At 38.4% G+C, this 17832-nt stretch overlaps 1 protein-coding gene across 2 annotated transcripts in view; it reads right to left on the bottom strand.

Moving 5' to 3' along the window:
* Positions 1–17832, bottom strand: part of foxp1b (forkhead box P1b) — a 130466-nt gene that overhangs the window by 73068 nt on the left and 39566 nt on the right. For both annotated transcript variants that reach the window (XM_065954973.1, XM_065954972.1), the window contains exon 3: positions 3156–3320. In XM_065954973.1, the coding sequence (XP_065811045.1) occupies positions 3156–3308 (153 nt within the window). In that variant the 5' untranslated portion in view covers positions 3309–3320. The remainder of the gene's footprint in view (positions 1–3155; positions 3321–17832) is intronic.

Genomic DNA, 17832 nt, shown 5'->3' with positions numbered 1-17832 from the left:
ATCTATTAGTCAAAATTTAAGAAATAGAGCCATAAAAACGTTAAAAGTGACAATGAAAGTGGGCACTGTAAAGATATGTTATACACAGAATGAGGTGTTTTATAGCAGCACTCCAGGAGCTCTGTGGGTGGAAGATGTGTGTTTGCCCGAGTCCAACTTCCTGTAGAAGGACTGTGCAAAGTGACAAACTAAGACCTAGGTGTCCAAGTTTTCTCACTTGCATGGTTAAACACATGACATAATATAAATGCTATGCTGAACACCTATCACCAAATATGTGTTACAAGTTGAATGTCAAGAATTTACAAGACAAAATTGTTTTCGTCACTTTATATTTGACTACTAGAGCTACAGAACACGCCTTCCTGTTGCAAAATTGTGTAAATCACAAAACAGGTTGTTGCGAAACAACCCTCTTTCATGCTTATGTTTTTGTTGTTGTCAGTATCTTCACTTCCTCATGAGGATATGTTAAAACCACAACTTCTCTAACACAAACAAAAACACAGAGTGCTACAGAAACTAAAAAACAACTAAAGTGAAGTGACATGATGTAAAATAATTATTAATTACAATATCCAAACACCTAACCCTGCGACACTAAAGTGATATATTTTACATTTTTTCACAGCCTCATTAAATAAAATATTAGACCAGTAGCTCCTTACTTTTTCTGTTTTTTATTTCTGACTTAACAGTATTTGACTTACTAATAGAGCTGCTTAAATCATGCTTATGGTCCCCCAATTTTCATAGCCTACAAGATGAATTCCCCTGTCACAGTCAAAATGATCAAACAGATAACAATTATTTCATCCGACATCTTTATTAATGAGGGCTGTCTTTCATGGTTCTGCTCCATAACAACAATAAATGATATGCCACTGCCAGGTTTGTTGTTCCTTCTCACTCAAGGGACTTTAAGACATTTGCACTTAAATTATTAAGAATATTTTAAATATATTTTTGTGTGCCCAAAAGGGGTAATAAGCTGCTAAATGTTCTAGGGGGCAAAGGGGAGGGGAGGTGGTCCTTTGCGTGTTAGATTTGTAACAGTGCAAGATGCAAAAATGAAAAGAGAGAATATAAGATTTCACAAAGTGAAGTTATTAAGTAACTGTGAAGATAGTAATCCTGGGTACAATTAACGATGATGCACAGTGCATGAGTCTATTTCCTTGGTTTTCCTAGACCGCTTGCCTGAATCTCAGTGACACTACACTATGAAGTGCAGTTACAGGAGCTGGAAGTAAGACATCTCGTCCTTTTTCCCAATCCATGATTAATTTATCACACAAATATTAATATATATTAATATATATATTAATATTAAGAGCCTGTTTCAAGTCCAACCACAGTCCACAATTAATCACTGGGTTAGTCAAAAAAAAGCACAAGGAATAAGTGCTATTGGTACTGTGTTACTGCTATTTAAAACAGTTGAAAGCAGAAGGCAGGAAATGGGGCTTGCTTGTTTTGTCTTTGTTTAAATGCCAGGGCAGATTATAGAGAGTACCAGCTCTTTTTGGATGACTAGAGATAAAGGAACATGCTGTGACGAGTGGCTCTATACTAACAGGGAGGATTAATTTCCATCCCTTCTAGGTGTCAAGTGCCCATCCATGCCCCTTGTACTCTCCTAACCCTTTTGTCTTTGCTGAGCAAATCACAATTGGGTTGCTGGCAAAGTTGTAAGGAAAAGTCTGGAGGAATTCAGTTTCAGTCCAACTGTTTACTCAACTGTGGCCTGCAGTTAGTGAAATGTTATCTAAGGTTTCTCATGAGTACTGCAGGAATGAATGTGGTATGGCTGTGATTTTCTTTCTGATGACATGCTCATTTTGAGCTGGAAAAAAAGGTGGACAGAGGGATGGGGTCTAGGACCGGGATGAAGAAGATCTTTGGTAAGGGCTAACGGCCAATCAGTGTGAACTAAAGGCGATCATATCACATTTGGCCTGTTTCCTATATTTACCCCTTGCCAGTTATTCATACAATCCTTTCTCCTCTACAGGTAAATAAAGCAAACATGAAATAGAAAATAATAAATCTACCATTGAAAATCAAGACGTAAAGGCAATTACGCTTATGCTGTAAAAATGATATATATGCAGAGCCAATCCATTTTAGTGATCAATTTCACCATGATAAATTGTATGTTAACAACTCTTTACCCATGCATTGATCAGCATATTACATCAAGCGGTATGGAAACATCTTCTGAAAGAAAACATAGCTTTATCTTGAAAATGTCACTCGTATACTATCAAAATGCTTAAAGAAAACATGAATGAACTGATAACTTGTTATTATCAGTTCTGGACACAGAAGGGTGTAAAACAGTGTCGCAATATCCTATAATAACTATGTCCTGATGGTTCTACAGAAAGATGATACAAAATAAAACCCCATTATTGCTAAGCTTAATATGTTGCCCATTCTTGCAGTATTGTTGCCCTCCCTGTTCAAATACTGATTAATGTACTGTGACAACCGACAGCGACACAGAGTCTGTGCATCATCACCAAACAGCTCTTGACAACCACCCAAGATGTCAGATAGACTGAGATTGCAGAGGACACCCTGATCTTTTCAATGCTGTTTCCGTAAACACACTGTCGTGTGCCACACATAACACTGACACCAACAGAAAGTGCTTGTCTGTTTGCCTCAAGTCTAAGATGGTAAAAATGTTTTGGGCTTCACAGACGATAACAGTGTCGTGCATCTTCAGACTTCATTGGTTAACACAGCAGAACATTGCATTAGTTATGAGTGTACGGTGTGTTTACATTGGGTCAGGAGAAGGTGCTGGCATCCTATTGGATCTAATGGTTTCTTAACTGTCAACAAAATCTTGTGGCACCTTAAACTTTAAAATATGCTAGAATATCATGATAAATATTTCACTAAAATGCAGATACTGTATGCTGTGATAAACACGCAAAGAACTCAGCACAATCTCACAGTGAGAGCACTTTGACTTTTTTAAAATATTTAAAAAGGCCTCATTATGCATAAATAATAATAATAATGTGTTTATGTACTTTGAGTTGGCATTAAATATTAAGTGGCACTATACGAGGAATAGGCCTGCAAATGAAATGGCTTCATAAATTTAGGACAGGTGTGAAATGGGGACTACAGTAGTTTACCTGGTGCTGTTGGAGATGCAGGAGGTCAGTTGCAGTCAATTCAGCTGACGGCATGGCACTCTTTGGACGTCCATCCCTGGGACTGTCCTCTGCACTCTCTGCTGCATTTGCTGTTCCGTTGCTTGTCACCTCCGCCCCAGATTCTTGCATCATGACTTAGTAAACCTAAGATAAAACACAGAGAGAAGAACAGTAAGAGGGACAGGGAGAGAGACACAGTGTGAGACAGACTTCAACAGTTGTGAGAAAAAACCCACAGCAATGAGGTTGCACTTTAATCCTTGGCCAGACAATACATTTCTGTCAAACCCTTCCCACAATATAACTAATTGCAGGATTTCCTGTTGGTTTGTGCATTGTTTGTTTGTGTTGTAGAATATGTAATGAGATAAACTACCACACACTCTGATATAATCTCCTTTCTGGTGAAGATCCTTTGACAAGTTCAGACTAGGCTAGAGAAAAGGGAGGGACTTATCTACAAGGGTGTCACACACAAATTGGAGAGGAACCCAAACTCAGTTAGTGAGAGCAGACAAACCAAGTAAACAAAACCCTTTCTATGGAAATTAATATGTTTACTTACAATGCTCCAAAAGAAACATAACAAACTGTTTTTTAATAAGAAACAGGGTGACTATACACTATGAGACCTTTCAAAGGATTTCCATGATAAAGGTCCTATTTGAGGCTAAGCAACAATTCTCCAGGGCTCAAAAATAATTTTTTTTCTTTACAATTTATTCATCCCTTTTCAGTTGTTGGGGGACATGTCTTTTATACCTAAATATAGAAAGATGATGCAAAAATACTAGCAGGGAAGCATTTAATACTGCACCCTTTTATTTTACATTAAGTTGCAGTGATTAGCCAGCGTTAGATGAGAAAACAGCTAAATGCTTCAAGCAAGCCAATGAGTATTCCTTCATTGCTCCTCCTCCTGATTATATCTGCCTGCTCCCCTGTTATTCATCAAGCGATCATATTGCAGTGCAATTTTTTCTCCATTCAACCAATAGAGCCACATTATGGCCAACTAGGTTGTCCTTGTGATCATTAATAGAGTTTATTTATGTGAAGATTGTTGCAATTCTCCTGTGCTCCAGGATAAACCTCTGCCACCAGTCTGCAATCTTTATCAATCAATCAATTTTTATTTGTACAGCGTCAACTCATAACAAGTGCTATATCGAGACACTTTACAAAAAGCAGGTAAAATACCTTACTCTTTGTCTTTTAACATTACAAAAGAGCAGGTAAAATACATTACTCATTGTTATGTTACAAAAGAGCAGGTAAAAGACCTTACATATTGTTATGTTACAAATTACATTTATCTCTCCACTTAGCCAATCACTGCCTACCCACCTCTCGTTCCCCTATGTGAAATAATGTTGGTTTGTAATTACAAATTTCATAAAACATCATCCACTAAGACAACTGTGCCATTGCTATGCATAGGACCAAAGACAGCCATTTTTACATGACAGTCAGGTTGACACATATGGAATTGGCTTAACATCTTGAAGCAGTAGAGAGTATTCACACAACATTACTGAGATTAAAGTCGAGCAATAGTCTTTAAAAAAAGTAAAATAAGCAGCCCTGCTCTCTCAATGCATGGGTCAATAGCAGTTTTGAGCTGTGATGGCATTCATAAAACACAAGCAAAACACCAACAATTCACTATGGTTGAAATCTCTCTCCGTCAAAGCCTTACTTATAAGAAGCATATCCAAGTGAGTCATTCTACACTGGCCTGTGCCAATTCAGTTGTGTGTCACAACACCCCTCCAATAGGGGGCCTGTCTAAGCATCTTGGACGCAGCCTACATGCACTTTTCTCTAGGCAGTGGCTAGAGCCAGCCCCCCTCTATCTCCACACATATGTTGACCTGGCTCACCCCTCCGGTCTGGGGCACTCTCTCTCCATAAATTGATTTTCAAAACAGGGAGTGAACAAAAGGAATACTGTCCAATAAGGTGCGTCTAGCCAAAACTCAATTTACAGGCAATTGATTTCAACATCTCACTCTCCACGATGCCAATCAGAAACAAATTTTCCATTGAAATTAAATGCTATTTAAAATCAACCTAAACATACATTATTCTTCCCCTGTTAAGTTTGAAATAAAGACATGTTTTGTCCACATTGTTATCTTAAGGCTGCGCCTGACACTAGCCTACACATATTCTTGAAAATCTTGATATTGATTTGGGGATAATGGCATGGCTGGCTAGCAAGCTAGAATTGTTGTTAAACATACAATGAAATTATAATTACTGTTTTAGTACGCCAAATTATTGACTTTAAATCTCGCTAGCAAAAAGTTAGCTTTCTGGTTCAAAGATGAGCCAATCTAGTTCGAAGGTGCCCTGGTGCAGACTGCTAGAGTCTCATAACTCTAGCAGGATGAAGAATGAAAAAGGCAGTTTGGAGGACCAATGAAATTAGTTTCGGGCATGGCCTTGCAAACTTGTTATTTGTGAACGGAAGACCAGCATTTGAGACTCGTATAGTGGCAGATTCAAGCAGTTGCAGTTATCGACTTGTGTTTGTGCTAGGAAAATATCCAGGAAAAAATGTGAGAAAGTATACTACAGGTGTGTATCTCTTGTTGTACACCTGTAGATTAACATATGTTTCAATTTTGTCCATTATTTAAAATGTTTTGATATTGGTGTGTGAATTTGTTTTTGCACTATATTCACTGCAACAACAGCAGTTAAAAATGTGAGTGCATGAGTTTCCTAATTTGTGATTTGTCAAATAGAATTTGTGCACCTGCAATGAAGAATTTGAGACGCAGTAACTGTTATGTTTGTGGGAGAGACAACAATTTCTAGTTTGCAACTCCTATAGCATTTTTCTCTGTGACTTACAATTTACTGATACACGTGTGACTATTTTCTACAAGCACAAATTCTACTGTCACAGTTGCTCAGGAGTTTTGCTCCAAAAATACTTCGAAGTATAAACATGCAAGGCTTTCGTTTGGCTCATGGGTCTTGAAACCCAATGTCTTCCGGATTGGGCTATAACTGTGCTTATAACATGAAGACTGAACTCAATGTTGCACTCAGTTGGTACGTATTAAAGGAGCACTATAGTTAACTTCTACCATTTAGTTTCATTAACAGGTCTGTGGCAATTTGATCACTCCATCACAGTGCTCTGCTGGCTTTGGTGATGTGGTTGCCCGCACCACATCAGTCTGATTAGCTTCACCTGTATGCTTAGCTTGTGGGTTGTAGCTCGAAAACTTGTAAAAAGTACCTTGTGATCAAATCTGTTTGACACAAGGTGCATATTACTTTTGACTTGCCAACTGATCCGTCTGGGAGTTTTTAAGTGTTTTAAGCGATTAAAGTCTTCAAAGCCTGAAATAAAAATGGCTTTATACAACAGAACAGTGAGAAACTTTTAAGAACCTTCTTAAACATTTACACCTTGTTCAATTATGCAGGTAACCTTGACTGTAAAAAAATTAATTTATGGTCATTGGTAAATGGACTTCAGCTTCTATAGCTCTTATCTAGTCTTCTGGCTACTCAAAGCCCTTTTTAACATTGCATGTGCACTTACTCATTCACAACACATTTACGCACTGATGGCAGAGACTGCTTTGATAAGTTTCCATCAGTATATAACTTACCCCATTCATACATTTTACACACAATTTGGGGTTCAGTGTCTTGCCAAGGGCACTTTGACATGTGGCTGCAGGAGCCGGGATTGAACCCCCTACCTCCCACTGATTCACAGCCATATCATTTATAAAACAACTACACATCAGACTGAAGCCCTCAAGGTTTCTCTACTCAGAATTAATAGTTTTCTGTCTCCACTCCCCGTACTGATGTCATTTAGCCCCCCAAAAAGTCAGTTGCAAAAATGAAAGCTAGAGTGCCAAACACATTGGGACATCTTTTAGGATTTATAGACATGAAATCCATGTTCAAACCCTTTACTACTTCATGGGGGTATCCCCAACTAATGGTTTACATAATGATATCTGATTGGTCAGATTTTGCCTATCTTTACACAAGCCTATTCACAATACATAAGGCACACACACAGACGGCCAACCCTTGGGCCATCAGTGTGTGTGCAAATTAAACCACAACAGCAGCCACAATCTACGCAGCCGTCAGACCACCAAGAAAGAAACAACAATTCTTCATGTCTTTTGACTATACTGTACATTTTGCACCATCATATGACTCGACAACTTGGTGTCACCCCGTCTACTTTACAGCCTACACACCTAAGCAGTGGAGAGCTGGATTACCTTATTTGTACTGTTCTGTGTACCATTTCAATACCGTAAACATTTACACAACATGGATTTTGTTATAATGTCCTACCGGTTTATCACACATTTTCCTTTGTGTACAAACAAGTTTTGGTCTTGATTCACACAAAAGGGAAATTTAATTTACTGGTGAATTTGCTAAACCTACCATCCACTATGGCAGGTAAATAAAAAGAACGAAACATAGGGACAGGGTGAAAATTGCTGGGGGGGGGGATGTAGGATTGTCCCCCTTCTGTTTTTAATTCCCCCTCCTCTCTGATAATTAATTTTCATCCCCGGTGGGAATACATTTTATCCATGCTTCTGCGTTGACCAAATGCATTTCCTATACCCGACAACAGGTGGCAACATTTAAAAAGATTAATATTTCAAACAGGTGTTAGGAATGTAAACCGTTCAGTTGCAACCGAAAAAAAGCAGAAGTCAGTCTTCAAAGCAAACTGATCAGCTAAGCAAATTCAAGTGATCATATGAACAGTTTTGTTGTATTTTATTAAACATAATTTATTTATTTTTTCCCATTGCTAGACATCAAATTTTTTTCTGAAGAAAATGTCTCCTCTCTGTTTATTTAACAAATCGTGTTTTCAGCATTTGCAGTGAACATAACTCCTTAGACAGTAAGCTGAATCAGATGTCTCAAAATGTAGACGCAACAAACCAAATTTCTACATATTGTTTCTTTAATAAAATTAACCCATTATCATGATCAGGCTCAGATAAATTAGCAGTATTTGGGATGATAGATGGCAGAGTCCAATGAAAAAGCTGGGTGCAGATCCATTATTTAGAAAAAATATCAAAAATCACTATAATATCCTTTGATGGACCCAACTGAGACAAACCTAAGTCTAAAAGCCCACTGAGTTCAGACAAGGATTCAATAGAGCAAAGTCAACTAAGGCAGGAAAAAGATCAACTAAAGTCGCTGTATACCAAGAAAATAGAGAACTCTAATGAGTTTAAATCGGGTTGTCTATGAATGGGAATTATAATTATGAAACGTGTAGCCTCTTAAAGCAGTGAATCACCACACATTTTCTCATTAACTCTCCTTCATTTGACTTTATCTCACTCACATGTGGCCCATGCCCATTAACACTACGGCAAGAGGATAGACACCAGGAGACAAAGGGCCTCTTTTTATGACCATAGGCTCAATGCAAATGAAAAACCCCATTAACTCCAGCAACTTATCTAATGATAAGATTTGTCAAACAACATACCCAAAGAAAAAACACAACATACATTTTAGCATCCAATGGGATCTTCAAAGTGCATTTGTTAAAAATTGCTTAAAGTGTGTGACACATTTTTAATCTTTCGAACAAGAATTCATGAAAGAATTGTTCCTTTGGGTATGGGAATGCAAAGTTATCAAGAGGAAATGTGTCAGATGCATTTCCTGGGATAACCAAGGTTAGCCTTAACGAGTTTTTCTAATTAATACTGCATACTTATGCACAGAGAGGACAATATTATTAGAACTGCTGTCTTCTGGGCATATGTCATCTCACTGGAGTACAGCCTTCTGACATCATTCTTTTTGGGAAGCAAAGCTTGTTATTTAAGAGTGTTAAATCAGACTTTTGCCAAACCACTGCTTTGGACATAAAGTAAGACACTAATTACAGTTGAGTAAGCCAACAAACAAGATGTTTTAATCTATTTTATCTTAAGTACTGCTGTAAGTGTGATAACCGTAGACTTGGTTTCAGAAGTAATCTCTGCCTTTTAAGTTATTATTGCTGTGAAACTAACATTTCACTTGAAATACAAAAATACAAAGTCAATTTCCCACCTTGCTTATAGGCTGTTTAAGGCTGTTATGGAAGACCCTACTGGAATGCACATGTTCACTCTTTTGCTAAATGAATTGCTTTAGTGAGCAAATGACCCCACATGGCGGCTTTAGATACTACAATAGGTCAGCCTTTGGCACCAGTTTCACCTACAATTAGAAAAATTGGTAGGCTTATTTATCACGTCAAGTCATGATCAAATGTTGCTTATTGTCATGGTGAGAAACCAATAGAAAGTGAATAATAATTTAAACAAACTCCTTCATCCAATCTTCCCAAAATTTGGACATCTTATTGTAGACACCTTGAGGATTCAAAATCAGTTGGCTTAAAGGCTTGATTTTCTTTTTGTTGAAGGGTGTGGCCATGGCTGGGGGACAAATTATGTTTTTTTTTTTCGTTTTTTTTTTTTTGCCAATTTGTCAAATGACTTAAAATCAATTGTAACTCTTACATCTTCTCAAACTTTAAATGTAAGAGCAGGGTCCTTTCAATTAACATTTCAAAAGATTTGCTTATAGCTATTGCATGTTTTATTGTATGTAGGCTAAGAAGAAAGAAATATGGAAGTTTATCCGTGTCATTCAGTCATTCAGACCAAATTCAGATGCCAAAATATGTTGTATAAAATTCAGCTAATATATTTTCAAGATGCTTAAATTGGATTGGCAAGTCAAACCAACATCTAGCCTCACAATATGCTCTATTAGAAACGTGACCACGGCTATCTCGGTCCAAATTCTCCTGCACTCGCTAGGAAAAAGTTTCTCCCCTCGGTTTTTTAGTGTTGGTTTACTTCTAAATAAATATTCAGTCAATTATCAAAACCCATGGTAAGCATGTAGAAGTTATTCTACTCCGGGGCAGCAGCTGGATAGTATTGGAAATGTGTGTGTTTGTTGAGCATGCCACTCCCTATGGCAGCAACACCCCATTGTGCACTAAGGTGAGAGGGCCTGTTCATCGCCATTTGCGGCTTTAATTTCAATTGTTTCTCATCTTCAGCTGTATATGTACTGTATTGCTTAAAGTTTAGACCAAAGGGCAACCTTCGGTCTTGAAAAATGAAGCCTGCAGTTGGTCGAGGGTCCACTTAAGGCTGGCTCCAGGACAAAATACCACCACAGCAAAAAAGCCAGTTTTGAGAGTAAAAATCAACATGTTTACAGCCTGGTACAAAAAACAAATAGGTCTTATTAGTTATGGTCATCATGGGAACACACTGAATGGGGGTGGATTTATTTTAAACAGCTCCATTTTGATTTCATGAACAATACGTGTTATCAATATATAGGCGCTTAGCTGACATGATTGACAGGTGGCCGCTATGTAATAGTTTGTCATTAGGCTTTAAACCCGCTCCAGCTCTCAGCCTCGTTAGGTTAGCAGTCTAGGTTGACTTAGGTTGAGACAGCATATCCAGCATGGCGTCTGCTGCCATTGAGCCTCTGGAGCCCCGCTGCCGCAACAGATGGGTGAGGTCACTCAGACTTTGTCCATTAATATTTACATATGGTTTAGACACATGCAGAACAATAGTCACTTTGCTTTTATGCAACTGATTGGCAGCTTCACTGTTTACGGTATGGGAGTAGTCCGAGCTAATGACCCTTCCAGCTGCTTTTGAAGGAGCATTGCAGAGGGGTTGGCTTACGCCTTAAATTTAGTTCCAACAGCCCAATTTTCCAAGAAAAAGAAAATGGAGGGTTGAAAAGTAGAGTAGTTTAGCCTTTTATTAAGCAGTTACATTGAAAATATACGACCAAAAAGCTAAATACCTAAAGACCGTACTGTACATTTCAGTTTATTTCAGTGTTTTAATAGAATTGGGTTTAACAACTCTTTTTTGTCTAATACAGCAGCATGTCAGGAGGATGTGGCCCACTAATAAAGCAGCACAATGGCAAAGTGTAGTTACAAAAGAACATAGTTCATCATGACATTTTCTGCTATTCCCAACTGATTAAGGTCATTATGTTGGAGGCCTGATTTATGCTGTCATTTCCTCTCACCGATACTGCATCAATGAATCTTAATGAATTGGTAAATAAGGGTGAGGATTACACTGTGTGACACTGCAACATTTTTCACCCACTACGGCCGAGATTTATGTAGCCAATTAAAGACTAACAGGGAAAATAGGCTAGCAGAAATAATATTCTTACTGGTACAAATGGGAGCAAGATTCTCAGTGAAGGACAATTGCATTGTCATTGTTAAAATCCCTTTTCTAGTCTCCTGACCTAACCCATCTTAAAAGTGCATAGGGTGCTGTCATATGTTTGCAAGCATGGGATGTAAGTACAAGTTCACAACATTGTGTGTGTTGACCACGTGGTGAGCCCAACTACTCAACATTCATTCGTCTTCTTCCATGTGTGACGTAGCATATACAGATGCCTGTGCATCAAGCATGGTTACCCACATACAGAAAACATCAAACAATCAGACACTATAGCATGTCAAATTAAAACACATGCAGGAGCTTTTAAGAGCATTTGTCAAAAGAAAATACCTCATATAATTCGCTCTAACAGAGAATAAGGAAATATTTTTGCACTTAAGTTTTGGTGATAGGCAATAAATTCCCTCTATCTTTTAAATACAATGAATGTGGAAAACAAATATTCTTTAAGACCATATATCTTATCTGAACTACCTAAGAACAAATTAATAAAACAAATTTTGAATATTATACTGTATACTGAGAAGAAAACAAGTTTTTGTATCCCAACACGGGATGAAAAGCTTTATATGTTTGCTTTATAATACAAGAGCATTTTGAGTTATAATGAAACTCTTTTTGTGTTACATATTGTGACTAGATTTGTGTGTATGAAGAAGCGCCTCTCCACATCAAACACACTGTCCTGCTATAAGATGAAGAGGTTGAGGGATGAGGGATGCAGTGTGGAAAATTAGAGCTGAAGCAAAGCAGAAAAGGGCTTAATTTACTGGCATGTAAAGTATGCAAATGAGATTACTCTCAGCTTAACTGTATCATTCATGTCCATAAAACAGCATAATCATTACAGGACTCAATTTAAATTACACTGTAATTAGCATGTCAAAGTTATTGGTTAAAGGTTAGAAACAAATACCCAATTTAGGTAATAATTATTTGCCATCAACATATAGACTCTTAGTAAATACATCCAAAACAAATCTGTCTGGAGGGGAGGAAGGAATATCCTATCTATAAGACATTACTGTGGGCATACATGTGTTTATGTGTGTGTGTATGTGTGTGTGTGTGTGTGTGTGTGTGTGTGTGTGTGTGTGTGTGTGTGTGTGTGTGTGTGTGTGTGTGAGTGTTCACCTGGGGAGCTCCACTCACTCATAATATATTTCCATAACACCAGGAGATCAAAGATCCAATTTCCCACACTTGCCACTTCAGGAGCTCATCAATAAATACTAATCACTTCACGCTTGATTCCTGAATGTGGCCTCAGTCGAACACTTAAGTAGACTTCCAAAATCACACAAAAAAACATTTTTACTATCTTGACTGTTACTAAATATATGCAGACACACTTCTGCATAGACACATATCATTTGCAGCTAGGTTTATTCAATAGCTTTGCAGCTTCTTTTTTTTAGATAAAACATAGTGATTTTTTAGCATATTTGCAAGGTAGCTCAAAAAGCCTTCCTCAGAGTCACCCTTTTTAATATGCAGGTAAATGAAAGTTGACTGAACAGCACTTTTTTAGTCCAAATATAAATGATATAATATACATTTGAAAACAAAAGTTACTAAAAAAGTTAAAGCAGCAGCTTTGACGATGTACATTTGGGTATGTTGCAACCGCAGGGGAAGCTGCATTGGGACTGCAGATATTAATAGGTAAATTTTGAGTATCAAAGAATACATGTAGAGGTTGTTAGGATGGCACTTTTATGAAATCTGTAAAATTTGGAGCTAAAATATCAACCCAGTATCTTGAGGTCTGATGTCTTTTCTAACCACTTTTGGGCTGGATAGGCTCCAAAGCAGCAAAACATTTCATTTCCTACTAGCACTAGGGGGCACTATGACCTTGTACAAATAGTCACACAAAGGTGTGGTCAGGCCAGGACTGTAATCATACATGAAAACATTGAAGAAGAATAGTGTATGAACTTACAACAGTGTTCTTTCACATGGTGAATAAAAAAACATTACACTTTGACTGCACGCCTTTTACTGACACTAAAATCTCTCCCTTGCATGTCTACAAACTCCCCAATTATGAGAAAAGTCCATCCTCTCTGTCTATTGCCTGCTCCACTTTTCAGTAAATGTGTTCTCAAACAGGCCACTTGGAGTTTTGCCCGTTGTGACATCATAATGGGAAGTAACCCCTCCCCCAGTTGGGTGACACAACCATAGCTAGGTGTTTGTTCTGTCCTCTTAGTCCGCCTTCTCATCATAAACAATAGCGCATGGAGTAAGAGACCCCAAGCCACCCAAGCCCTTCCAGAGGGTCAGAAACAGCTCAATTGCATTGAAAGCTATAGACACAGAAACAGCCTGTTCTGAGCAGGGCTGAAATAGTGTGGGGTTTATAGGCACGCTAAAATACAGGATTTTAACAAGAAACTTCAAAGACATGTTTTGTGGAGCTCTGAGACTTATTTAAACTGGTTTAAAACAAGGATAATATGTGACCTTTAAAAAATACTCAAGCTTTAAATAACTTACTTGTACAAGCAAGTACAAAAAAGAACTTGTGTTTGTCATTCCTGTTTTCAATGTAAAGAGCACCCCTGCCTTTTATAGCTTGCCAGACAGTTGAAAACAAGGCTAGGCGAAGGCTAAAATGAGAGAAAGACAAAGAAAAACTGCCTCTAGTTTGACCCATGTCCCGGCTAGCCTGTGGCACCTATTGTATCCAATAGTTTTATTGGAGGAAGTTAGTTCATTTTAAAGGAATTATATGGTTGTGCTCAGTCATATATTACCTTACAGCAGACTTCTCGGCCACAACCTGAAGGATAGTGGCTGCAGGAGTTTTACTTCAGCCAAGGCTTTGAGTGCTGCATGGACATCTCAGTGTGAGGTAAGTTCCAAGGCCTTAAAGTCTAGTGCTAGTCATAGTGGCCTTAGGGCTGTCCTCTCACAGAAGACGGACAGTGAAGTGAAACTGGTGGCTTAGGCCAGTAGAGGCCCTCTTGAAAGAGATGCTGGTGTATTGGCGATGGAAGGCTCCGCCTACTTCATCTGAAAGGCAACAGCTTTCCAGGCCTGCCGTAGCAGGTTTACACCAATGGGATCACCTGGTGGAGAAAGACAGGGTTTTTTTATGCCAGCTCTTCCGTGTCGATGAGTTTCTCTAACTGCATTCCTTAAGCAAGATACTTTAAATCTGCTTGACCAAGAACATGAACATGACTGCTGTGTCATGAAGTGGTACGGAACGCTGCTGTTGGCCAGGTGTTTAAAAATCTCGTACCAACCTGTACCATCTTGTGGGTTACAGTCAATGCAAATGGTTCCACCGAACGGTTCAACACTGTTGACTTTCTCCTGGGCCAAGTCCAAGACCCAATACCAGGCAAGGTACAAGATGGGGTCATCAAAGACCAAGCTAGACTCATGCAGCTGGTTGACGGAAACAGCAGCATGATGAGCAGGTCCGGGATGCAGCTCTTCCAGTGAGCCAATTGGTGTACCTGAGAGACCACAGCCCTAGGGGCCACCACAAAATCCATGCTCTCTTGAGGTGAGAGTTCTACCAGGTTTTGAGGGCCCCCTATGGTGAAGGAGCAGTTTACACTGTGGCACTTGTGTATAAGGTCTTGAATGTGTATAGGGACATGTTGAACCCTGGCCTTAGGCTGCCACTCCCCCACTGAAGGTGCCATCTCCATCTGTTGTGCAGTGTTGGACAAGACTACTCCAGTGATGGCTGTCTATGGCTCTTGGTTCCTGAGACCCCTCTTCCACCACCCACTGCTGGTCCAAGTGCTTGCGTCTTATAAGTCCTCCTGTCATGACCTCGTTGCAGGCCAGGCCCAATCTGGTAACACCTCCTGCAAATGGAAGTTCCACACTGCCAGCCCTGTCACTGTCCCCTACTGACCAGCCAAGTGCTAGTCAGAAGAGATTGCTATGAATGCCTCGTTTTCCAGCTGGCCACCTTTCTGATGTCCCCTGTCATCCTTGGCCTGCTGGCAACAAGAATAGTGCAGTCCCTCTGAGCAAGGAAGCAACAGAAACTTATTTTAGTGAGATGGAGGCGGGGTTGACCCTGTTGCTAGGTATGACACTTTTTTTCAGAAGCTGTGATTTGTTAATCCAAAAAATTGAGAAAAAAAAAGTGCTCTCTTAGTGATAATGGGCATAGATGAACAGTCAAATCCATTGGGCCCAATCATAGAATCTAGTCTGCATTGTATAATCATGAACACTATGAAATTAACATCTCTGTTGGATAAATCGTAAGACATACTTTAAAAGTATTAAGCTTCTTTGAAATAACACGCCCCATTGTGCAGCATGCTGATAATTACGCAAACATGTAAAGAGCCTTAATTAGTGATTGGAAGCATATGTGGAGGTAACCACATGTAGAGAAACTCAACATGCATTTCTCACTTTGCACTGAAATAAGTCATTGATGGATTGAAATGTCAGCAGAAATAACTCCAGTCTGTTCTGCCCACCTATGATTCAACAATATTCTTTAGTTAGTGTTTGGAGAACATATCTCAATTCAGGAAATTCTGACAAAATGCTGTGATTCTAAGAATTTATGTTATGTTGTCACATAACAGTAACTCTTAGTATTTGAGAGGCTCTGTGAATATGACCCCTGGTCTCACTGGAAGATTTTAAGGGGATTTGAATGACTTGAAGGTATATACATCTTAAGATGTTCTGCCTGATATATTTACGATTGTGGTCAGACACTTTGATAACTGTGCTGCTGCCTGCCTTTGTCAGGACACTCTTGAAAATACTTTTTTAATCTCAATGAGTTTTCTCTAGGTTGAAAAAAGGTTAAAGGTTAAAATGAAATATGTCCCTGATGCAGTTAAAAAGGGTTTCTGAGGTGCATTGTAACCCCACGACTAAAAAATAAAGAAAATGTAAATAAACACCGCTGGGAAAGAAAAGACTTGACATAAGTGCTCATATGATCCAATGTTGGTTGGTCTGTAAGTGGTCAGCCTACACACATATGAGAGACAAATGCACCACAAACAACCTTGAGGTGAACAGCATGTAGTGTTCAATCATTTCATTCTGCACTGTGCATGACATGCAGTTATATCTCATGGGCAGCCACTCCCAAGTTGCAGGTAATAAATAGTCAGCTCAAACAAGTTACCATAACTGCACAATGGTGACAATAGTCTCTCAAAGAGTAAGTCATTTGCATGCTAAAATGTTCTTGACCTGGAACAAGCTTCAGAACAACATTCTACAATGTCCAACAGCAGAGTATTGATTGGAGTGCTCTCGTATGTGGTATTCTTGCTCAGAGTTTCGAGATAAAGAGGATTTTTCATGCTCTCTAAATTTGGTTCAGTGTTGGGGCCAGAATTGCTGCTGGTGTTCTGAAGGATGGACACAAACGTAACTGAAGCTGAATCGTACACAATTGTCCTTGGAAGTTTATTTTTGTTATAAAAATATAAAATTCTATTCTGTGACATTTCAAAATGACCAGCTATAGTAGCTACATTGTTGTTTTGTGTTCTCATTCACATATAAATGTACATAATGTGATGTATAGTTTAAGTAACAGTGTTCACATATATGTTATATAATGTTTATTTTATATGCACTTGAAGAACTGTATGTTCAGGTTTTATTTTATTATTCATGACGTGACTTCTTGTCCTCCTGATTTCCTATTACATCCACTGTCCTCTATAAATGAATGCAAAAGCCTAAAAAGTATCTTTAAAATTAATATTGTGTACTCGTACAAATATATAACAATACGTTTGAATCACACTTCCTATTCTAATTATCTTTCCTTTTCTAATTGTATTATCTTTATACTTTTCCTCAAGGATCAAAAAAGTTTTTCTGATTCTTATAGGATGACAAACTAAATTCATTTAAATGTTCTCCTGCGCAAGTACATGCTGTCTCATTAAGGTGGAAGCCTGATGTGATTCCCTATCCTAAACAAGAAGAACACAGCAATAAAAGGGATGAAATGATGTAGGGGGGAAATGTTTTATATTTTTTGAAACGGGTTTGAGCTCAAACAAATAGATTTAATTTACGTAAATGAACACCTACTGTAGGTAGCAATTATTGAGGAACAGAATGAATGAACTACTATTAAATTGAACGATTAAAATCCAATATTGCAAATTAGCTTTCTGATTCCTACAAAAGCAAAGAACTAGCAAGCCCATAAAGTTTCTTATTACCTGCTAGACTATTTGGCTTTATATTGAGTCAATCTTTCTCTGGCCTTGTCTTTGTGTATCTCCTCATATTTACATCACAAAACGAAAAAGAAGTATGCTGGAAATGTCAATAAACAGCTATCATTAACAACAATGATCTGCTACATATTACTAACCTACAAATTAAGATCTTGCAGG

This window comes from Labrus bergylta, chromosome 5, assembly GCF_963930695.1.
Source record: "Labrus bergylta chromosome 5, fLabBer1.1, whole genome shotgun sequence".
Lineage (NCBI taxonomy): Eukaryota > Metazoa > Chordata > Actinopteri > Labriformes > Labridae > Labrus > Labrus bergylta.
Note: the sequence above shows the minus strand (reverse complement) of the source record. Positions and strands in the feature narration are given on the sequence as shown.